The 24,640-nt window shown below is 43.0% G+C and overlaps 1 protein-coding gene across 2 annotated transcripts; it reads right to left on the reverse strand.

Annotated features, from left to right (window-relative positions):
- Positions 1-1,129: 1,129 nt before the first annotated feature.
- LOC110532102 (acetyl-coenzyme A synthetase, cytoplasmic) lies at positions 1,130-23,460 on the reverse strand. 2 transcript variants are annotated; one of them, XM_036988018.1, is made up of 18 exons: positions 22,439-23,460; positions 20,780-20,975; positions 12,952-13,147; positions 10,676-10,748; positions 9,949-10,024; positions 9,397-9,508; positions 8,917-8,961; positions 7,175-7,312; positions 6,784-6,954; positions 6,146-6,279; positions 5,607-5,739; positions 5,318-5,374; positions 5,124-5,204; positions 4,865-4,973; positions 4,620-4,688; positions 3,413-3,589; positions 3,152-3,226; positions 1,130-3,033 (listed from the first exon to the last, which is right to left on the reverse strand). In XM_036988018.1, exons 1-18 carry the CDS (start codon positions 22,563-22,565, stop codon positions 2,906-2,908), a joined length of 2,097 nt encoding a protein of 698 aa, XP_036843913.1. In that variant the 5' UTR covers positions 22,566-23,460; the 3' UTR covers positions 1,130-2,905. The 2 variants fall into 2 exon arrangements, with proteins under 2 accessions (XP_036843913.1, XP_021471390.2); XM_021615715.2 differs by having other exon boundaries at positions 8,917-8,964; positions 22,439-23,458.
- Between the last annotated feature and the right edge of the window lie 1,180 nt (positions 23,461-24,640).

Raw genomic sequence — 24,640 nt, forward strand, 5'->3', positions numbered from 1 at the left:
CTTTTTTTTTTTTTTTACACATCGATAATTCATCCAAAAATAATATTGTGATATGTAACTAATCACCCCCCCCCCCCCCCCCCATACACACACACAAATGCAGTGTGAGAGGGAGTGTCCTATGATTTACATGTCTCAGCGGAGCTGCACTTACTAGTCAGACTGCAGCACAAACAAGACCAGCTCCATCCCTTTACAGAAACTGCAAGTAGGCAATATAACTGGATAGCCAGGGTCTACTATTATTGACCTGAATATATCTATCACCATGCCCAGAAGAGGGTTGAGAGGATGAAAGGATCAATCTGAGGTTGCTCAGATTTCATGTGTGGAGGGAATGCTCAGAGAACAAAGCATAGAGGCAGATACTGTAGGACCTGTGCTGTTCATGTGCACTAGTTATGGATTTTGATGCACAGGAAATACAATAACCTGACATAAATGGGGTGTCCCTGTCACTTTTCTTTCACACGCAGGCGCACACAAACCACACACACAACCCCCAAAACAAGGACAAACCCCTTAGCTTCACCTGTCCGTGTGATTAACGACCACGGCGTCATTAGTGCTGTTCGCAACACTGAGATGGTGGGGAATCGAGATAAACATGAACACACATGCTACTGGCTGGCCCAAAAACAAGCACAACGCCATCAATTATTCAGTCCCAGCCATCCCCATTGGCAGCAGATGGCTCATCTTACTGAGCAACGTGGCATATCGTACAAGTGCATATTTCATTTCTATACTAGATAAGCATGATTCCTAGTACAAAGATGAAATGGAGAGAGACATCAGTTGAAGAATCAATACCAACATATTCACAAGGGTATACCCTCTCTCCAGTCGACACACAATGACAAAGGCTTACCAGGTCTTATCGATGCTTCTACACTGCCAGCTTGAGGATGGTGCTGGTTCCACTCAGATAGTAGGTTCCATTCTAGGGAAAATCTGAAAAGGAATCAAATGGAACACAATGGAGGTGGAATGGATGATTAATATGTGCATTGGTGCTAGAAGATATGGTCTGGTGGCTTCCAGTAAACGAGGCAGTTGATGAAACACAAGAGCATCAACGAATACACCGAGCATTTGGGCAGCTACTACAATTCAACAACCCAGACAATACGCTTTTTATTTGACCTTTATTTAACCAAATGAGTCAACTGAGAAAACTATTCTCATTTACAATGACGACCTGGCCACGACGCATGTACACACACACACACAATCTGCAGAAGTATTTCATTTACAGCAGCAGCATACCGGTATTCTATAATACATTCACACTTTTAAATAATACACTTTATTTTCTGACCAAGATTAAACTATGAAAAATGGATGCCATACTAAAAAAAAAAAAAGGAAAGATTAAGGACTTTATAACTCATCTTATGATAATGTATCCTTGGAAGAAAAATAATGCCAATTATAGCAGAAAATGCTAAATTGTCGACAAGAAAGATAAGTCGTCCACGGATTTGTTTCGACAGGCAGCCGTGCTTAAAGTAGTATTTCTGTGATACTCATGTCTCCTAGAGTATTCTGCTTCTAACTAAACAATTCCATCACATCCATGCTATGCATCATGCCCTGTTCAGTCAGATACAGAACTTGGACACAACTGGACACAGTATAGGTCTATCATTGTGTGCATATAATATCCATTGAACTGTCTGCTGACTGACAGATCAAACTGGCTATAGAAGAAGAACACTACAGGGAAAAGATGTAGTAGAGTTGAGGAACCTGAGGATTTCAGAAATCATGTTATAGCACCATCTACTGGAGAATGTAAGAAAGGTCAAGACAAACTGCACAAAGAGGTGCGAGATGAGAGATGCAAATGAATTAATAAAATTATTTACAGCACTCCAACATGCCCAGGACAGGGTTGTATTCATCAGGGTATGCAAAAGAAAGTAGTGCCTAGTGAATGCAACCCAGGTTCCATCCAAAATAACGACCACTAAAACTAGATGAAGTAGTCAAGTCAAATTAAAATGAGTTATTGCATGTCGCTTTGATACAAAGGGGCAACAAAAAGATAAAATTGCAAAACGTAAAAACATTTTTGCCCAGGCCCTAATACCAGAAGTTATTTCAAAATAAATTTTAAAAAATGTAACCGACACGATTATAACATCCAGCTTCAATGTTATGTTGGCACATGAACACAATGGCAGTTCTGCTATTACATTTTTTTTAAATTAATAATAATCTAAACGGGTCCTGCATTTTATGTTGGTCCCACTTTGAAATAAACAAGTCTTCATTAGAGCTACAATCATGTATAAGCGAGGTCCTATGACATAAAGGGCAATAACAGGCCCTTGCATCTATGCCAAATATGTACCCCCCCTTGACATTTGTTCATCAATGACAGCAACGTTCTACCACAGCACCGGGGGCTGACGTCCAGTAGGTAGGCACCATAACAGTTGTTTTTTTCAAAATGTGACCTTTTCTTTCTAGTACAATCATCCCACACTCACAGACTAAAAGAGATGTACACACTAACAAACTCCCTCTGTCTCTAGATTACAGAGGGAGTAGAAAATACACCAACAACTTAAAACATTTCAAGCATGCAGACACAAACACACATAGCGATCCTATGTCAACCTGCAAAGAAAATTAAACAAAATGACAAAAGTCTACATAGTTCAAATGAAAAAAAGCAAACTTTGAATCTAATAGTACATCAACTGTACTTTATAACTGGGGAGAACTGAAACTCCTGACAAACTAGAGGGATGTGATTCCTCAAACCCAGTTTTGGCTTGAGCCCCACAGTGATGGCTCTACAGTTCAATGCATGCATCTCCTTCTGCAACTCTTCCTCCCCTTCCTTCCAGCTTTGCCCTGGCAGGGCTCTCTGGCTCCCTCTGCAGGTGGAAGCTCACACTGCGCCACAGCAGCGGTTCAGGAAGAGCTGCTCGATGACCGAGGAGTCGGCTAGGGTGGACAAGTCCCCCAGGTCCCGCTCGTTACGGGCAATCTTACGTAGCACGCGCCGCATGATCTTACCTGTATACACAGAGAGAAAGAAAGGCAATTTGTTCAATAACGCAATTTACAAGCTCTCATTCAGAACGGCTTTCAAATCATAGGGTAAAATGTTGCATCATATGTGCTATTCTCTCACCTGATCTGGTCTTTGGAAGGCTTGGGGCATTCTGTATGAAGTCGGGGGTGGCAATGGCACCAATCTTCTCTCTCACTGTCACAACAGATAATAATACACAGCATTAGTCATCTGAACATCCTCAATCCCAGTTATAATTAATCTGCTTCAACACAGGAACCTATCGTCTCTGAGATGCATGTAAACAAGGATGGTGCCTTCGAGGACAATCCCTTTCGTCATGTTCAGTGGCAGTACTTGGCCTAACGCGCATGCAAACACCTTGTTTTTTGAGCTCGGCCTCCAGGGTGTGGTTGAACCCGACTCCATCGGTGAGCGTGACAAAGCAGTAGAGACTCTCCCCCTTGACAGGGTGCAGCCGGCTCACCACTGCTGCCTCGGCCACTGCCGCGTGCTCTCCCAGGGCTGACTCCACCTCTGCCGTGCTCAGCAGATGGCCTGGTGTGTGTTCAGTAGGGAGAAAACCTTTAGAAACGGGGAGGTACTAGCTAAACTTATCCAACAAAGATATTTTCTGTTGCAAAATATTGTGCTACGGTGTGCCCTACTTAACATGACCCAGATATGCATACACTCCATTGAAAGGAATATAGTACAACAGTCTACTTAGCTCTGAATCATATTTCAGTGCTGGAGCATGTAAGGTAACATTCTCTATCAATCAGTCAGACCTTCTTGGAGGACTAACTTTATCTAATCTTTCACAACAGCAGAACACTATTCATGACTCTGAAAATTAATCAGACAATGAGGAAATCCTTGATTTAGTTAAAAACATTTATCATTGAACCAGACATTGTAGATTCTTCTGATGACAGTTGTAGGAGGAAACGGTGCCGTTATCACAGGAAAGGTTGACTCGAGTTTCTAAATCAGTGGAATGCCCAGTGGAAGCAGAGAGGAGTGCCAAACGCGGAGAGTGTCCAAACGAGAACGCTGTTATATAAAACACCTGTCTCCGGATTACATCTTCAAACTAAGGGCATCTATGACAGAGGGGCAGAACTGGTAACTCTTAAAAATACTAGTTCAAATCACAACGTCAGAGATCTATCTTCTGGTCGGAAAGTCGGAGCTCTAGTTCCCGAGTTGGAATTCCAAGTTGGATGACCGTTCAAATATATTTTCCCCAGTTGGAGCACGTTTTTTACCCTGAGTTCGCAGTTGTTTTGAACCCACTGAAGTCAGAGATTTCCGAGTTCACAGTTGTTTTGAACTCTGCATTAGAGTTGGAATCATGGCATATTGTTTAGCTAGCTAGCTACAAGTCTAAAAACAAAAGACTCCACTATGCAAGTAACCATTTCACTGTACAGTTTACATCTTCTGTATCCTGTGCATAATGTATTATGTTCTACAACACAAAGGGGAATTCCACCATTAGCAGTAGGGAAGAACAAGAGACCACATAGTAGACATACCAACACTACGCATTACATTTCACAGAGCTCCAGCTGATAGTACTGACCTGAGACATTCAACATGTCATCCATCCTCCCTGTGATCCAGTAGTAACCATCCTTGTCCCTATGACAACCTGGGGGGGAAACGTTAATACATAAGTGCCATTTACAGGGGGTCTTGATTTAAACAAGTATACATAAAACAAATTGGAAGTCTATAATATGATGCCACTTAAAGAATACATATTTGTGCGGTATTCTATAAACATCTGTCATGATGGTGCTCAAGACCATGTTAGCCTTATCTTACCATCACCAGTGACGTAGTATCCAGGGAATTTCTGGAAATAGGTGGTCTCAAACCTCTGGTGGTTGCCATACACCGTCCTCATGACTCCTGGCCAGGGCTGTTTGAACACCTGAGGAGGACAAGATGCAAGGATGTCAAAAAAAGTAAAAAAAGCATTGAAAGTCCAATTCATCAAATGCCGACAACATATTGCATATATGAGAAATAATTACTTTTGCAGCTAAATAAAAGTACTGGGTAATTTCTACAGTTTTCTTACTAGGTAACCCTCGCATGGTCCCTCCAGCTCCTCCCCAGACTCATTCAAAATGGCTGGGACAACTCCAAAGAAAGGGAAGGTCTGGTGGTGGAGGAGAAAGACCAGAGAGCAAATTAGACCGACTCTGCCCTCATAATGACAGGAGGCATGCATCATCTTAGTGGAGAATTTGATAGAATCAACGTAACACTTACAGCAGAGCCAGGCTTCATGGGCGTGGCAGCAGGAAGAGGAGTCAACACGTGGCCACCCTGAGAGAAAAACAAATGGAAAGAGAGATTCAGTCACACACCAAAAGGGCTAAATGAAACTACCTTTCAGTATTTACAGTTTACAGTGACAGAAACAGAGGAGAGATGTCGATGCCGCAAGGAAGCCACCATGGCCCGTTATTGTTTTCTATTTGTACTAATAGAAACACAGCTGTGTGTGCTGAATTCAGAGAACGACCAATTCATTAAAAACAAACAAGTGGGTACTGACGGTCTCAGTCTGCCAGAAGGTGTCGACCACAGGGCACCTCTTTTCCCCGACCACGCTGTAGTACCACTGCCACGCCTCTGGATTGATGGGCTCCCCCACCGTCCCCAGCACCTTCAGAGACTCCCGATTGTACCTGACACAAACAATGGGAGGAACGTGTTAACCTGGAAGACACACTCCCATAGACTCACACAAAAGGACAAAACCAAACATGCAGGCATTTGTGTATATAGCAGTATATTGAGAAGGCAAAAACAGACCATCTACACAGTAGACGTACTTAAAGGATCATTTAAGCAGATGGAGCACTCAATAGCCCCATCTGTAGACACTGACCCTTTTCTGTATGAAGTCCTGTCATATTCAGGCCTAGGTTGTGTTCAATAGGGCAGAAATGGTTGAAACTGGGTCAAACCATGAAGTACTCTCCAATTAGAACAGTTTTGTTTTCTGTTGCAAAACATTTTGCGACAGTGTGCCTTAATGAACACAATCCTGGTTAGAAACAGGGTGTATGAGCCAAGTGTGTGGAGACTCACTTCTGGACGGGCTCGCTGCCATACTTCATGAGGAGGCGGATGGCTGTGGGCGCCGTGTAGAACTTGGTAACTTGGTACTTGTCCACTATCTCCCACATGCGGCTCACATCCGGGTAGGTGGGCAGACCCTCGAACTGGACACCGATCACATTCACATCACAACAGAGTCAGAGGCAGTCACAAAATGACCACCACACAGAGCCCGAGGCAGATTATGTCAAAACAACTATGATCATAAACTAAGTCATCATTGGCTGTCTGATAACAAAGATAATGCTGTCTCAACTACGTGAGGAAGTAGAGGTGGAAAATAACATCTCCTTTGATCGCTCTCCTCCGGTTTTACAACTTTTTTTATGAGAAGACATTTTAATGAGTCGCTGTACGAGATGAGTCACAATAAAAACATGACTTGGTTACAGCAAATATCTCTATACAGTTTGTCAACATGGAGTGTGGAGGTTTTTGACACCATTTGAAATCAAAAGATATTATAAACCTGTTGCACAAAATCTGAAGTGGAAGCCCAGAAAAGCAACAAATTCCTCATAATTAATCACAAAAAGCCTCCCTATATAGTGCGCCAGAGCCCAAACGGAACTAATGACAGTAGTAAGCCTGTGGGGTCCTCCACTCACCAGGACGCTGGTGGCACCGTTGGCCAGGGGTCCATAGGTGATGTAGGAGTGGCCCGTGATCCAGCCGATGTCGGCCGTACACCAGTACACGTCGTCAGGCTGGTAGTCAAACACCAGCTTGAAGGTGGTGGCCACGTAGAGCATATAGCCACTGACGGTGTGTAGAACACCCTGACGAGAAGAAGCACACATGATCATGACAGCAGCACTGACGTGCATGTGAAGAAAGAAAGAAAAACAAGAGTGAAAAAACCTAGAAGAGACAGAGAGAGGGGGAGGCAAACAAATTAATAACGTGACCGAGAAAGATGAAGACGTGCACTTTAGGTTTCCCCGAGTGGACACAGAGAGACAGAAACGGAGTGTCATTTTTGCGTGCGATATTGTGCACCTTGGGTTTCCCCGTGGAGCCGCTGGTATAGAGGATGAAAAGGGGGTCCTCAGAGTCACACCACTCCGGCTCGCACTCGTCAGACACGCCGCTCAGCAAGCTGTGCCAGCACTGATCCACCTCTGGGTTCCACGGCACCTGGCGGAACCACACACACACAGGTAAAACTCACACAGAATAATTGACCGGGTGACACGGATAGCTGAATGTTTTCAGCCCGTGCGAGAGACCGCATCAACAATAATGATTAATTCAGCTGATTCTATTCAGTCAAGAGCAACATCCAAGCCTAACAGACAACACTCATATTAAGCTGTAGGAAGAAATATGAAATGCTTTTAAATCATTAAGTCAGCTCATATCAACCCTTCCGCTTAGACAAGAAAGAATAGAACAAACGAGAGAATAAGAAAGCGAGGCGCCAGGGATTCAAGTCTAAGTGAAGCAGCAGTGTATACACTTGAGCAGTCTGGGAAACTAAGGTGAGAGAAGTGAGCAAATAATGCAACTTCCAGAATTCATAATCAAACGCATCTCCCAGGCTGCTGTTCTTGGGGGTTAAACGTCACTGGTGGGGTTAATGAAATATACTGTACAGATGTTCTTAAACTGTGGGTAGGGTCCTGCATTTTCAGCCCACTTTTATCGTCATAGTATTTCTGAAAAATGCCATACATGTGCATCACATTGATAGTGTTGCACATATACTGATATACACTGAGTGTACAGAATATTGGGAACGCCTTCCTAGTATTGAGTTGCATCCCTTTTTGCCCTCAGAACAGCCTCAATTCATCTGAGAATGGACTACAAGGTGTGGAAAGTGTTCCACAGGGATGCTGGCCCACGTTGACTCCAATGCTACCCACAGTTGTGTCAAGTTGGCTGGATGTCCTTTGTGTGGTGGCCAATTCTAGATAGACACGGGAAACTGTTGAGTGTGAAAAACCCAGCAACGTTGCAGTTCTTGACATGTTAAAACCAGTGCGCCTGGCACCTACTACCATACCCCATTTAAAAGGCACTTAAATATTTTGTCTGACCCATTCACCCTTTGAATGGCACACATACACAATCCATGTCTCAATTGTATCAAGGCTTAAACATCCTTATTTAACCTGTCTCCTCCCCTTCATCTACACTGATTGAAGTGGATTTAACAACTGACATCAATAAGGGACCATAGCATTCACCTGGTCAGTCTGTCGAGGAAAGAGCAAGTGTTCCTAATGTTTTGTACACTCACTGAGTGTATATTGACAGTGCTGCACAATCACAGTAAGATAAATATTGCCATTATCTATAGCAGGAAACGAAAGGCCCCACTGACGGCATAAGAGATCTATATTGATACACTACATCTACATGGTTAGTCAGAGGTCAATTACCATTTGAAACCTTCTAGTTATTGTTTATCCTTCAGTGTTGCTTTCAGGTCCAATTTAAACCCAATGATCTGATCATCTTAACTTAAGTATAGCTAAAAGTAAAGGCTAAATCCAGGCGGAGAAGGTAAGGGACCCCGGACCAGCTGTGAGCAGAGTGCTGTTAGTAAGACCACAGACAGACACTGACAGAGAGAGAGAGAACCTCTAGAGACAGCAGTTAAGGTGTTAATATAGGTGGAACACAGGATCGACCCCCAGGGTTAGGCTACCGCTGAGAAGAGGATCAGGCAAAGGTGTTTATGAAAAAAATAAACAAGGAAACAAGAAATTCAAGCTCAGGGAAATCTGAAATACCTGAGGAACGGGACGAATTTTCTTGACGCCGTCTCTCTGTTTCTCCTGCTAGAAGGGGTTAATAGAAACGGTTATTTCAACAGACGTATATAAAAAAAAGAGGGGTGGCTTCATGTCATTTGAACTGTGACATCTGAGACAAAGCCATACATCTATACTTCTCATCTTATACAAACACCAAGGCAAAAGTCTTGACTGTTTCAGGAAATACAAGTGGAAAAACAAAACACAGGTTAACATTAAAGGGATGACGACTTAAGCCATTATTTACTAAACAGTAGCCCCCGTAGCATGTGGTAAAGTTGATCGACCTGCCCTATGAACAAATGGGTCGTATTCATTAGGCACCAACTGGAGGAAAAGGGAGGGACTACCTGATCTTCTTAATAAGTGACACCCATTTTTATTTTCCATTGCAAAACCTTTTACTATGGTGTACCCTGATGAATAGGACAGTGGGGCTTCTGCTGCTGGTCTCACCTGCAGGTCAGGACAGGGCCGCTTGGCAGGGGGGGACTGGGAGACCAGGGGAATGGCTTCCACCTCCTTGGACAGATGTTTCAGCATGATACACCTCTGAACTGGGAAACTCCTGACAGAAGGAGACGAGAGGGGGGGAGTGGGAAAGATTAAGAAGACGAGGAAGAGAGAAAGAAGAGTCGTGATTCACGTCTTCACGGCCCACTCTAGGTAAACACACAAAGGAGACATCTAATGGAGGCAAGCATGGGCATGTGTTGTTGGAAATACCAAGACAAACCTTCTCTTCAGGAACGGCAAACCGAGTAGAAGTGTGTAAATGCGACTAGCTAGTCCAGTGGAGGCTGCTGAGGGGAGGACAGCTCATAATAACGACTGGAACAGATTGCATGGAATCAAACACATGGAAACCATGCGTTTGGTGTATTTGATACCATTCAACCGATTCCGCTCCAGCCATTACCACCAGCCCGTCCTCCCCAATGAAGGTGTCACCAACCTCCTGTGAGCTAGTCAGATAAAGCAGTGCGTCATGAAGAGCTTGGTCCTTACCGGTCCCTGCATTTCTGCAGCGCGTCGTCAGCGATCACCTTCAGGTTGATCAGCTTATCTCCTCTGTAGAACCCATCTGAGAAAGGGGGGTGGCATGTCAGTGTTGGGGGAGTTCAGAATGGATGAGGTGAAAGGGTTCACACCGAACAATGAGAGAAAGGCAGGGCAGTTATTGCCATAGACAGGACGTTACTGGTACTGTAAGATGTGACTGTCAGTGAACTGGCATGAACCCGTCACAGCCCGGGAACAATCTTCATCTTGATATTTTGAAACCCACTGACTATGAAAAGGAATGATTCCATCTTAGATTATATGTATAGCAAAGTGACAAAACACTTTAGTATTGAGGGTTTTCAGATGTCAAACAATCCCAAAATGCACATCTAGGGTTCTAGTATAATTTAATAGTTTGAAAACAACTTTTAGTCCCCTTAGCAACAGTCTTTATCAGAGGGGAGAAATTGCCAATGACCGCCCACATGGCGCACACAAAGGAACCCCATCTAAAGAGGTTATGGTTATGGCGTTTATACGATTAGCGTCACTCCAGATCAATATCTGTAGTGTGATGCGGTAAGCCTATACACTGGGCTCTCTCTCTCTATGAGCAAAATAAAGCAGGGCTAATTAAAACCGTGGATTAGGAGGTCATGGGATAATCTATGGCACTATAATCCATCTAATAAGAGTTTCATTATTACTGCAGTTTAGTTTGCAGTCTCACCGGCCGTGATCAGCAACGAGCACTGGGAGTTCAGGATCCTATCGCACAGCGACTCTGCCGAAAAGCCTGCAAACTGGAAAGCACACAAATAAAAACACAAGTACACTAACCAAATACACTGTGCAGTGTGTGCGTAAGTGTTTGCCTTGTAGGGTGTGGGTAGATAGTTTTGTTCCTTCGAAATCTGTACGAGGAAGAGCTGGTAAAATGGCTATTCCATCCATTTAGCACTTAAGTGGCTTAAGACGGCATCTAATTTTTATTTTTTATTTATTTCACCTTTATTTAACCAGGTAGGCAAGTTGAGAACAAGTTCTCATTTACAATTGCGACCTGGCCAAGATAAAGCAAAGCAGTTCAACACATACAACACCACAGAGTTACACATGGAGTGAAACAAACATACAGTCAATAATACAGTAGAAAAATAAGTCTATATACAATGTCAGCAAATGAGGTGAGATAAGGGAGGTAGGCAAAAAAAGGCCATGGTGGCAAAGTAAATACAATATAGCAAGTAAAACACTGGAATGGTAGATTTGCAGTGGAAGAATGTGCAAAGTAGAGATAGAAATAATGGGGTGCAAAGGAGCAAAATAAATAAATACAGTAGGGTAAGAGGTAGTTGTTTGGGCTAAATTATAGATGGGCTATGTACAGGTGCAGTAATCTGTGAGCTGCTCTGACAGCTGGTGCTTAAAGCTAGTGAGGGAGATAAGTAAATGTTTCCAGTTTCAGAGATTTTGGTAGTTCGTTCCAGTCATTGGCAGCAGAGAACTAGAAGGAGAGGCGGCCAAAGAAATAATTGGTTTTGGGGGTGACCAGAGAGATATACCTGCTGGAGCGCGTGCTACAGGTGGGTGATGCTATTGTGACCAGCAAGCTGAGATAAGGGGGGACTTTACCTAGCAGGGTCTTGTAGATGACATGGAGCCAGTGGGTTTGGCGACGAGTATGAAGCGAGGGCCAGCCAACGAGAGCGTACAGGTCGCAATGGTGGGTAGTATATAGGGTTTCGGTGACAAAACGGATTGCACTGTGATAGACTGCATCCAATTTGTTGAGTAGGGTATTGGAGGCTATTTTGTAAATGACATCGCCGAAGTCGAGGATTGGTAGGATGGTCAGTTTTACAAGGGTATGTTTGGCAGCATGAGTGAAGGATGCTTTGTTGCGAAATAGCAAGACAATTCTACATTTAACTTTGGATTGGAGATGTTTGATGTGGGTCTGGAAGGAGAGTTTACAGTCTAACCAGACACCTAGGTATTTGTAGTTGTCCACGTATTCTAAGTCAGAGCCGTCCAGAGTAGTGATGTTGGACAGGCGGGCAGGTGCAGGCAGCGATCAGTTTAAGAGCATGCATTTAGTTTTACTTGTATTTAAGAGCAATTGGAGGCCACGGAAGGAGAGTTGTATGGCATTGAAGCTTGCCTGGAGGGTTGCTAACACAGTGTCCAAAGAAGGGCCAGAAGTATACAGAATGTTGTCGTCTGCGTAGAGGTGGATCAGAGACTCACCAGCAGCAAGAGCGACATCATTGATGTATACAGAGAAGAGAGTCGGCCCAAGAATTTAACCCTATGGCACCCCCATAGAGACTGCCAGAGGCCCGTACAACAGGCCCTCCGATTTGACACACTGAATTCTATCAGAGAAGTAGTTGGTGAACCACAGTATTGTTTCTTATCGATGGCGGTTAAGATATCGTTTAGGACCTTGAGCGTGGCTGAGGTGCACCCATGACCAGCTCTGAAACCAGATTGCATAGCGGACAAGGTGAGGTGGGATTCGAAATGGTCGGTAATCTGCGTGTTGACTTGGTTTTCGAAGACCTTAGAAAGGCAGGGTAGGATAGATATAGGTCTGTAGCAGTTAGGTGTCAAGAGTGTCCCCCCCTTTGAAGAAGGGGATGACCGCAGCTGCTTTCCAATCTTTTGGAATCTCAGACGACACGAGAGGTTGAACATTCTAGTAATAAGGGTTGCAACAATTTCAGCAAATAATTTTATTAAGAAAGGGTCCAGATTGTCTAGCCCGGCTGATTTGTAGGGGTCCAAATTTTGCAGCTCTTTCAGAACATCAGCTGACTGGATTTGGGAGAAGGAGAAATGGGGAAGGCATGGGCGAGTTGCTGTGGGGGGTGCAGTGCTGTTGACCGGGGTAGGGGTAGCCAGATGGAAAGCATGGCAAGTCGTAGAAAAATCAGGCTGGTATGGTATGTACCTAAAGGCCTCATCCAGACATGGTTGAGATGGTGGCAGTTAGCTACTCACCACGATTGAGTGCACAGCCCCGATGCGGACGCAGGCCAGCATGGCCACCACCAGCTCCACCACCATGGGCATGTAGATTGACACACGGTCCCCCTTCTTCACCTCCTGGGACTTGAGCACGTTGGCAAACTGGCACACCTGCTGGAGCAGCTCTCTGTAGGTCACCTTCATCATGTCGCCAGGCTCATTCCCTTCCCTGTGATGGGATCAAGAACAGAGATGTATCATACATAATGTTTGTAGAGATGTTTCCCGATCAAGACGGCCATAGTTTTAGTCATGTTGCCGGGATGCCAATGTCCAGTGTTCAATTTAACCACTGGCTGTTTAATTGGGGCCGATTTCAAGTTTTCATAACAATCTGTAAAAATCTGCCTTTTGGACACCGATTATATTGCAATCCACAAGGAAACTGCGTGGCAGGCTGACCACCTGTTACTCAAGTGCAGTGTCAAAAGGACCTTGTGGCTGCAAGGAGCCAAGGTAAGTTGCTAGCTAGCATTAACCCGTCTAGGACTGGGGTTCCGCTAGCGGAATTCTTGTTAATCCAGCCACAATATCTGGTTTCAAAAATGCTTTACAGCGAAAGCTCCACAAACGATTATGTTATGTCACCACCAAGTCACAGAAAAACCCAGCCATTTGTCCAGCCAAAGAGAGGAGTCCCAAAAAGCACAAATAGAGATTAATCACTAACCTTTGATGATCTTCATCAGATGACACTCATATGACTTTATGTTACACAATACATGTATGTTTTGTTCGATAAAGTGCATATTTATATCCAAATAGCTTCTTTTGTTAGGGCGTTTGGTAAACAAATCCAAACGCGCGTTCAGGTCCAGACGAACGTCGGACGAAAAGTTCAAAAAGTTATATTACACTCCCGGATGGCGCAGTGGTTAAGGGCGCTGTACTGCAGCGCCAGCTGTGCCACCAGAGACTCTGGGTTCGCGCCCAGGCTCTGTCGTAACCGGCCGCGACCGGGAGGTCCGTGAGGCGACGCACAATTGGCCTAGCGTCGTCCGGGTTAGGGAGGGTTTGGCCGGTAGCACCAGCGACCTCTGTGGCGGGCCAGGCGCAGTGCGCGCTAACCAAGGTTGCCAGGTGCACGGTGTTTCCTCCGACACATTGGTGCGGCTGGCTTCCGGGTTGGATGGCTCTGTGTTAAGCAGCAGTGCGGCTTGGTTGTGTTGTGTATCGGAGGACGCATGACTTTCAACTTTCGTCTCTCCCGAGCAATGGAACGAGAGATACCTCTCATGTGAAAGTGCGTGACTGAGAACGAGGCTGCTGCCAGACCCCTTAGTCAAACAGCTCTCATTCGCTCCCCCTTCCCAGTAGAAGCCTGAAACAACGTTCTAAAGACGGTTGACATGTAGTGGAAGCCTTAGGAAGAGCAAAATAACCCATATCCCACTGTGTATTCGATAGGGGCTGAGTTAAAAAACTACAAACCTCAGATTTCCCACTTCCTGTTTGGATTTTTCTCTCAGGTTTTTGCCTGCCATATGAGTTCTGTTATACTCACAGACATCATTCAAACAGTTTTAGAAACTCCAGAGTGTTTTCTATCCAATAGTAATAATAAATATGCATATATTAGCATCTGGGACTGAGTATGAGACAGTTTACTCTGGGCAGGCTATTCTTCCAAAAGTGAAAATGCTGCCCCCTATCCCAAAGAAGTTAGATTTTTTATAAGATAAGTTTATTTTCACATAATCACTAGTTAACTACACATGGTTGATGATATTACTAGGTTAACTAGCTTGTCCTGCGTTGCATATAATCAATGCAGTGCCTGATAATTTATCATCGAATCACAGCCTACTTCAACTTCGTCAAACGGGTAATTTAACAAAAGCGCAAACGTACCTAACCATAAACAGCAATGCCCTTCTTAAAATGAATTCACAGAAGTATATATATTTTTTTTAAGAAATTCATGTTAGCAGGCAATATTAACTAGGGAAATTGTCACTTCTCTTGCGTTCAGTGCAAGCAAAGTCAGGGTATATGCAACAGTTTAGGCCGCCTGGCTCGTTGCGAACTGTGTGACTGTAATTAATTTGCTAGAATTTTACATAATTAGGACATAACATTGAAGGTTGTGCAATGTAACAGCAATATTTAAACTTAGGGTTCCCACCCGTTCGATAAAATATGGAACGGTTCTGTATTTCACTGAAAGAATAAACAAAATGATAGTTTCCGGATTTGACCATATGAATGACCAAAGGTTCATATTTCTGTGTTTATTATATTATAATTAAGTCTATGATTTGATATTTTATAGAGCAGTTTGAGTGGTGGTAGGCAGCAGCAGGCTCGTAAGTATTCATTCAAACAGCAAATTCCTGCGTTTGCCAGCAGCTCTTCGCAATGCTTGAAGCACAGTGCTGTTTATGACTTCAAGCCTGTCAACTCCCGAGAATAGGCTGGCAATACTATAGTGCTTATAAGTACATCCAATAGTCAAATCAAATCAAATTATTTTATAAAGCCCTTCTTGCATCAGCTGATATCTCAAAGTGCTGTACAGAAACCCAGCCTAAAACCCCAAACAGCAAGCAATGCAGGTGTAGAAGCACGGTGGCTAGGAAAAACTCCCTAGAAAAGGCCAGAACCTAGGAAGAAACCTAGAGAGGAACCAGGCTGAGGGGTGTCCGGTCCTCTTCTGGCTGTGCCGGGTGGAGATAACAGAACATGGCCAAGATGTTCAAAAATAACCAGCAGGGTCAAATAATAATAATCACAGTGGTTGTCGAGGGTGCAACAAGTCAGCACCACAGGAGTAAATGTCAGTTGGCTTTTCATAGCCGATCAAAGGTATAGGAAATACAAATGGTATAGAGAGAAATAGCCGACACGTCATATTTCCTATAATAACTACAACCTATAACTTCTTAACTGGGAATAGTGAACCACCAGCTTTCATATGTTCTCATGTTCTGAGCAAGGAACTTCAACATTAGCTTTTTTACATAGCACATATTGCACTTTTACTTTCTTCTCCAACGCTGTGTTTTTGCATTATTTAAACCAAATTGAACATGTTTCATTTTTTATTTGAGACTAAATTTATTTTATTTATGTATTATATTAAGTTAAAATAAAAGTGTTCATTCAGTTTTGCTATAATTATCATTATTACAAATATATATATACACAAATCGGCATCGGCTTTATTTGGTCCTCCAATAATCGGTATCGGCGTTGAAAAATCAGAATTGGTCGAACACTACTCAAAACATTCACTCATACCAACATGCTCACAAAGCTCGTGCTCACGATGGATCTATTCTAGCTAAGTCTCATGTGCCAAAGGTTGAAGTAATATACTGACATTTTGCCTCTGCTTTACTCAGCAATGTGCCTGAGCTGTGGAGTAATTTATCTCTTGAAATATCCTCTTAAAATGAAAAAAGCATGACTGGTAAACTCTAAAGACAAGCCCTTAAGACTGCAGAGTGTGCACTGATTTGGTTTGTTGCACCACAGCTTAGAGGGAACATTTCTCACAGGGCGTTGGCTAGTTTATATTGTCAGTTATTTTATCATCAATTCACCGAGCCTTGTGTAATATTAAGCAATCTGGAGTTTCACAATCGGATTTCCACCCCCCGTAAAAGTATGTTTTAGGATGGCACAGTGATTGCTATCCTTGGGCAGAATGTGGGATAGATGGGTGAACTTGATAAGTGATCTTTGCTCTGACTTCTCAGCAGTCTCTTGGGGCTCCTGTTATGGGCCAGTGTTCACACAGAGGGATGACATAGCCAACTGTGTTAGGAGGGACATAGTGCTTTAACAGAGAAACAAACTTGCCCAGTAACCACACTTTAAAACAGAATTGGTCATTTTTTTGTAGGCTGAGGAGCGCATTGGAGTAGCCTTGTTCTAGTTCACTGGCACGAGCGGTCTTTCCATCACCTGTAGTCAGAGTACTAGTAGATGCACATCTGAAATCACAGAGCATTTTACACTCGGCATTTAGCAGAAGCTCTTATCCAGAGTGATTTACAGGCGCAATTAGGGTTAAGTGCCTTGCTCAATGGCACGTCGACAGATTTTTCACCGTAGTCATCTTGGGGATTTAAACAAAGTACCTTACCAACAAACTTAACCACTTAGCACGCGTGCAGCCAAGTTTGCACATTTGTTGACATTATTTGCTAGTTCGTTTCTAGCCCACTTATAGCAAATTTTAGTCAGCAATGGGAGAGTCATTGCTTCCTACAAGAGCATGAATTTGTACATATCAGTCTATGAAAAGTGAGCTTTTTTCTTAGAAGGGAAAAAAGTGTCCTATTTTGAGACCGGCTTGAATTTGCAAATAAGCCAACAGGCAGATGGTATCATACATTTTTGTATGATTCTCTGTATGGTAATAATAAATGTACATTTTTAATAACACAATAGCGCAATTTCAAGTCACCTATAATTTGAGCTTTCGGACAAGTAAAACATTCCTAAAATGGTTCATGGCCCGCCTTGCACCTACATCAGCACAGAATAAACATAACGAACTACAGTAACAATTAGGGCATTTAGGGACAAAGCCTATTAGGCTGTGTGTAATAGGAAATCTAAAGGGAAGAGAGTGCTTCTGGGTCTGGCTGTGAATTTAGATTGAGAAACAATAGGCCTGCCAGATACTGTAGAGGGCCACTGTTGTTATCTCGCAACCGTTTATGTGCAAGCACGAAAAGGCCCATGCAAAGCTCTGCTTTCACACAACATGGATTTCTCAATAGACTGTACACTCCTTCCGTTTAGATTGATGTTTATTTATGAGCTTCACTCTGATCGAGTCTCACACGACTGCTGGCAGGTCAAGGTTATCCAACTAGTTCCCCTCCCCATGGTGGTGACAGAGTGTGACTAAACACACACAAGTCAAGGCAGCCAGTCCTATGAATACACTTTCAGCACTCACAGACAAGATGATGAAACACTCCACTGTTGTAGAGGTTGGCAGAGGACAGAAAGAAAAAACATGCCTGCCTAGCACCTACATCAGCACAGAATAAACACAATGAACTACAGTACAAATTAGAGCATTTAGGGACAAAAACAGCTAAAGTACCCTAGCAACAGACGATAGGCTTTCCTATTACAACATCAGTCAGAGACAAAAAAAAAAGTAATTCCTAAAGAAAGGACATATCCATTGGACTGACTAAGATAAGCAGCAGGGCCAAAATAATGTTATGCACAGGCTGATCGGACATGGGAACTGATGGGACAAACATTTCACACTTGAGAAGTCACGAGCACAGAGAATGGCATGTCAAGCTACAGCAAAGTAGGACGTTCTGCAAAATCTCTTCTAACTTTAACCAATGTAATGAGTAGCCCGTCGGTACGGAATACACTTCAAAATTCGACTAGTGAGAACTTCTCCTGTAGTGAGAAGTCAGTTTTCTAAAATCATAGTTGAGACCTCAGTCACCATAGTACAAGTTATGTGTAGGCCTAATGTTGTTCATCATAAGCCAATATCTGCGCTACAATTTGCAAGACACGCAACGCAGACACCTAAATGAATTCAACTTTGATGTGACTGGGAGCTTGGGTGTCCGTAAACCAATGAATTGAGACTACAGAGTTGCAAAGAAAAAGACATCTCAGACTGGCCAATAAAAATAAAAGATTAAGAAGGGCAAAAGAACACGGACACTAGACAGAGAAACTCTGCCTAGGAGGCCAGTATCCCAGAGTGGCCTCTCAATGTTGACGTTGAGACCAGTATTTTGCGGAAACTATTTAATGAAGCTGCCAGTTTAGGACTTGTGAGGCGTCTGTTTCTCAAACTAGACACTAATGTACTTGTCCCCTTGCTCAGTTGTGCACCGGGGCCTCCCACTCTTTCTATTCTGGTAAGAGACAGTTTGCGCTGTTCTGTGAAGGGAGTTGTACGAGATCTTCAGTTTCTTGGCAATTTCTCACATGGAATAGCCTTCATTTCTCAGAACAAGAATAGACTGACGAGTTTCAGAAGAAAGTTTTGTTTCTGGACATTTTGAACCCACAAATGCTGATGCTCCAGGTACTCAACTAGTCTAAAGAAGGCCAGTTGTATTGCTTCTTTAATCAGAACAAGTTTTCAGCTGTGCTAACATAATTGCAAAAGGGTTTTCTAATGATCAATTAGCCTTTTAAAATGATAACTTGGATTAGCTAACACAACGTGCCATTGGAACACAGGAGTGATGGTTGCCGATAATGGGCCTCTGTACGCTTATGTAGATATTCCATTTTATTTTTATTTTTTAATTAAGCCATTTCCAGCCACAATAGTAATTTACAACATTATCAATGTTTACACACGCTGTACTGCAGCGCTAGCTGTGCCATCAGAGTCCCTGGGTTCGTGCCCAGGCTCTGTCGTAACCGGCCGCGACCGGGAGGTCCGTGGGGCGACGCACAATTGGCCTAGCGTCGTCCGGGTTACGGAGGGCTTGGTCGGTAGGGATGTCCTTGTCTCATCGCGCACCAGCGACTCCTGTGGCGGGCCGGGCGCAGTGCGCGCTAGCCAAGGTTGCCGGGTGCACAGTGTAGCCTCCGACACATTGGTGCGGCTGGCTTCCAGGTTGGATGCGCGCTGTGTTAAGAAGCAGTGCGGCTGGTTGGGTTGTGTATCGGAGGACGCATGACATTCAACCTTCGTCTCTCCCGACCCCGTAAGGGAGTTGTAGCGATGAGACAAGATAGTACAACAATTGGATACCACGAAATTGGGGAGAAAAAGGGGTAAAAAATATATATATATTTTTTTTTAAATAAAAAAATAAAACAATGTTTACACTGCATTTCTAATTTTATGTTATTTTAAATGGACAGAATGTGATTTTCTTTCAAAAACAAGGACATTTCTAAGTGACCCCAAACTTTTGAACAATAGTATGCATGCATGTACGTATATCCTTTATTTAACTAGGCAAGTCAGTTAAGAACAAATTCTTATTTACAATGACAGCCTACCCCGGCCAAAGCCGGACGACGCTAGGCCAATTGTGCGCCGCCTTATGGGACTCCCAATCACGGCCGGATGTGATACAGACTGGAATCGAACCCGGGACTGTAGGACGCCTCTTGCACTGAGATGCAGTGCCTTAGACCGCTGCACCACTCGGGAGCACTGGTACTACAGAGATCAAAATTAAAAAGTGAAATATTGTTTCCCGAAATCAGACAGCGAGGATTGTATTTATTAAGCCCCGCTGTACCAAACTAAATGCTAGGTTGGAAGCAAGAAGAAATAATCCACGAGATAAATACAAGAGACGATTAGGACAGGAACATGATATTCTTATGGCGGCGCAGTGATAATTTTCAGATTTAACTATTAGCAGGCATAGGTGTGTCTGACGCTAAAACAGAAAGGCTTGGAACGCTGCTAGTCCAATCAGCAGCCAGGATCCAAACAACCAATTTTATATGTGTATTTTTGCATCTCAACTTCAAAGCTCACTTATACCAACATAACACACAAATAGCTAACAAATCCCTAAAAACCCATCCAGCACTAGAAGCCCATTCGTCCCCATGGATTCACTATTCATTCATGGGGACATCTTTGAACTGAGGCTAGCTTTCACAAAGGAGGGGGGGGAAAAAATATTTGATATGACTAATGCGCAATGAGGCAAGAGACGAAGGACCACGGATCACTGTTGAACTATTTAGCCTCCTCTCCTAGCATTCCATCCCATTGTTCCTGAGGGACACCCCCCCCCCCTCAAGCAGAGAACCATAGAACGGCCAACAAGAGAGTGCTTTGACAACCTCCATAATTCCCTTGACACACACACACACTGACCAGTAGAACGCCACTTTGTCCCCAAGCTTCCGCTCATGAACGTTGCGGTCAAGGACGTTGTAGCAGATGTTGGTGGTGGCCCCCTCCATGCACTTGATGTAGATCTCCCCCTTCGTCACGTCAAAGTTGTAGTCCAAGAACTGGCCCGTGTGCTTCGACTTCCAGTAGAAGTCTTTTGCAATGTCACCCCAGAACTCTGGAATAAGGAAACAATGAGCCATTATGATGACCACTAACTGGTGGTTGAAAGGGACAATCATGCAAGGCCACCTGCAGCCTCCACCACCAGGAAGAACAGAAATGTCAGACATCCATGTTAGACAGATAAAAAAATTAAAAATTAAAACAGTATTACTGCATGCTGTTGGCTAGCTATCCTTATCCACCCCTGCAGATATAAGAGAGCATGAAGTGAGGCAAGTAGGGAAGGGGCGTGTTTTATGCTCATTAGCACAGAAATATTAAGGATATGCTTGCAATGTATACATTGTTGGGTCCCAAGTAAAACAAGACCTAGTGGCATAAGTTTAGTTTATTAGGATCCCCATCAGCTACTGCACATGCAGCAGATACTTTTCCTGGGGTCCACATAAACCATACAAATACACAAAGTACAGAACAGTTATAGACAAGAAGATATAACATTCAATTCAAAATAAAGTCACAAAGAAACATATATACTATTTACACACTATTCATATATAGAGTATAGTTATATCTTTAGAAAAATAGTATAGGCGCTGTGATACAAGATGTTTGTTTTTGAAAGCTAAACTGGCTTTTTGCCTGAGTAACCTCTGGCGGCAGAGCACTCAATGACGACATGGCTCTATACATAACTGAGCGAATCATTAAATCTGTTTTTGGTTTGGGTATCGTGAAGAAATCCATAGTGGTGAATGTTTGAAGTGTATGCAAATACATTATACAAGGGGTTGGGCGTTTTCACACGTTTTTTTTTAAAGACTAGAAGTAGTTCTCCACACCCATGTAACACTATCATGCATGGTTGTTGTTATTTCTTGGTATGCAGTTAAGGGGAAGGCGTGCTGCTAGGACTTTATTTTCTGCACCTTAACATATTACTGGATTATAATGAAGATTGGACAAGATCAGAGCCTGAACAACTAGCTAGTACAGTTGACCTGTGTATCAAAAATACAGATATTTTTATAAGCAGACATACCTCTCCCCATCTTCACAAAAACTTTATCAATATGACTTGACTGTGATAAATGACCATCCAATGTTACTTCAACTTGTTCAATGGTCACACCCTTGATGCACAACTCCAGGCGAGGATTACGTCTAAGAGAATGCTTTGAACCAAATACAATGCTTTTGGTTGTAGATGCATTTATGAACAGTTTATTATTAATTATCCATTCTGAAACGAACTCGTTTCTATGAGTCAGTGAGCTCACTGGCTGTAGGTGCTGTGTGGAGTGTGCAATCAGTACACATTCATTTCAGCTTCTCGAAAGACGAGGCAAATCATTTGTAAAAACAGAAGTGAAAAGGTGTTCGCTCATGCAATGCTTGTACTTCCACAAGTTGTTGACAAGGCTTTGATACGTGTATTTGTAGAAATCAAATAAAAAATTATGGGTCACATAAACATATTTAGCAGATGTTATTGCGGGTGTAGCGAAAGCCTACCATCGGGATTTTCAATGGATTTCAGGTAGAGTTCTTTGTAATTTTCAAAGTTGGGAACATGAGCATTCTTCTTCAAGGCTCCTCCTGCATGAAAAACGTCCTCCTTTGGTGCTTTGTCTGGAATCATTTTGCCCTCGAGTCAGCTGCCTGACTAGCTAGCTATCCTACCTATCGATTAGCTGTCGAGATACGAGACAAGTGGCCAAATTACCTAGAATGGTTTGAGGGTAAAAAAAAAAAATTTGCTCGTGCCCAATGCAGCTCTAGTAACGTACAAATCAAACCAGCCTCCAGTGAGTCACCCTCTCATTGGTCTGGCACAAAAACAGGGGCTAGTTAGCCAAATTAATGTACTTCCTTGTTTGACTGCGGATGCTCCTTTAGCCTCCTACTAGCTACTTCCACGTTAATGCTTACAACTATGGTAGCTAAAGAAGCATAATAAAGCAATGTAGTTAGCTACTGAGAAAATGACAGCTAGCTAACGTTGGCTGGTTGCACATTCAAATCAATATTACTAGGCAGTGGAACCCAAATAAATGAACTAGCAGCGAACTACTTACATCAACTAGCCATCTATAGAAAAAGTTAAAATATAAAATAGACTTTTTGGCTAAGAAAAGTGTTTCAATGCAACTGCATTTTCAGTTTGAGCTGGCTAGAGTTCAAATCCTTGTACGTTTTAGCTAGCATACAATAGCTCCCTAGCAGCTAGGAAAGTAGCAAGCAAACAAGATTCACTGGGACTTGCGAGACAAGGCCTTTCTGTTTCGACGTGCTAGGTCGAACACCACTTGATTTGATATACCCTTCTTCCATTCAAACAACACCTATTGCATTCATACTGAAATATGAAATTTTTATCTGCAATGGTATCCGTTTTGCCCTGAAGTGGAGGTGGTCTACCGTTCGTCCAAAAACCTCGTTGGTTTAACCGCAGAGACACCGCTAAGGTAGTACGCGTGGGAGCTCAGGAGGTGTACTCCGTTTGACCCACCACCACCGCGGCGGATCATATTTGAGAAGGCAGGTTTTAAAAGGGACCACGTGTCAGAATTTAAGATCCACGGCCACTTAATTTATATTTTAGGAAATGTACTATTGAGAGTAAAGAATAGTAGAATACACCGGGTTAAATTTCGAAATTTGGTTGTGCAACAGCAGTTTTCCTCTTGTTATGTCAGTCACTGACAATCCTTCAATTAGCCGTGCTAGCTAACACTTTTTGGTAACACTTTACTTGACACCTAGCATCATCACACTTTATGGCAGGGTCATAACCATGTCATAATATCTCAGAACAGCTGACATAACCTTTATAATATGGTCATAACACAGTCATGGCGCATATTTAGACCTGTTGTGACATATAATTGCATTATTTTATGGCAGTTAATGACAACTATATAACAGTGTCAAAACCCACAAAATCTACCACACAAGGCAAAACATTCCATTACTTACACCATAGCCTACTTGTCAACAGAATGTTCATGTTATATAAAAAAAAATCTGAAATTGACCATATTAAATTAGCATTGTAATTGCACACATCGTTGTTGGATATGCACCTACCCCAATGCTCTGTTTCTGATGACTGGGATGGATGCAGGATAATATTTCATGAGCAGAACATACTTTTTTTAATTTAACCTTTATTTAACTAGGCAAGTCAGTGAAGAACAAATTCTTATTTACAATGACGGCCTACCCCGGCCAAACCCGGACGACACTGGGCCAACTGTGCACCGCCCTATGGGACTCCCAATCACGGCCAGATGTGATGGAGCCTGGACAAGATACCCACTTTGTGACTGATGACTGACATAAGGGCATGTACCTGATAGGCCTATCTGGCATATATGATTATGATGGTCATAAGGCTTCTTGACAGTGTGATAAAGTGTATTTTCTTAGTCCAAGTAAAATGACACAAGATGGTCATAAATGCTTCATGACATTTCATAAGGTGCATTTTCTTAGTCCAAGTGACAAAGGATGATCACAATGCTTTGTGACAGTGTCAAAATGTATTTTCTACAAGTTATTTATTTTAAATCCTAGAGTCGATTGACGTGCTGGTGCATCAATCTAAGTACCATTAAAATAATCCCCATTAAAATCTGTCAATTTAAGCTAGAGACATCTATTGTGCCTGGCAGGGGCACAACTTTGGTTTTAGAAGTGGGGGAACATAATATA

This window comes from Oncorhynchus mykiss, chromosome 9 (genome assembly GCF_013265735.2).
Source record: "Oncorhynchus mykiss isolate Arlee chromosome 9, USDA_OmykA_1.1, whole genome shotgun sequence".
Classification (NCBI taxonomy): Eukaryota; Metazoa; Chordata; class Actinopteri; order Salmoniformes; family Salmonidae; genus Oncorhynchus; species Oncorhynchus mykiss.

Excerpts from the sequence above, each read along its gene's own strand:
- LOC110532102 (XM_021615715.2), bottom strand. The coding sequence starts at position 22,565 with ATGATTCCAGACAAAGCACCAAAGGAGGACGTTTTTCATGCAGGAGGA. Across the intron at positions 20,976-22,438 it reads ATCCATTGAAAATCCCGATG|AGTTCTGGGGTGACATTGCA; the intron begins GTAGGCTTTCGC and ends TCCTTATTCCAG. Across the intron at positions 5,740-6,145 it reads GGCAGCGAGCCCGTCCAGAA|GTACAATCGGGAGTCTCTGA; the intron begins GTGAGTCTCCAC and ends TGTTTGTGTCAG.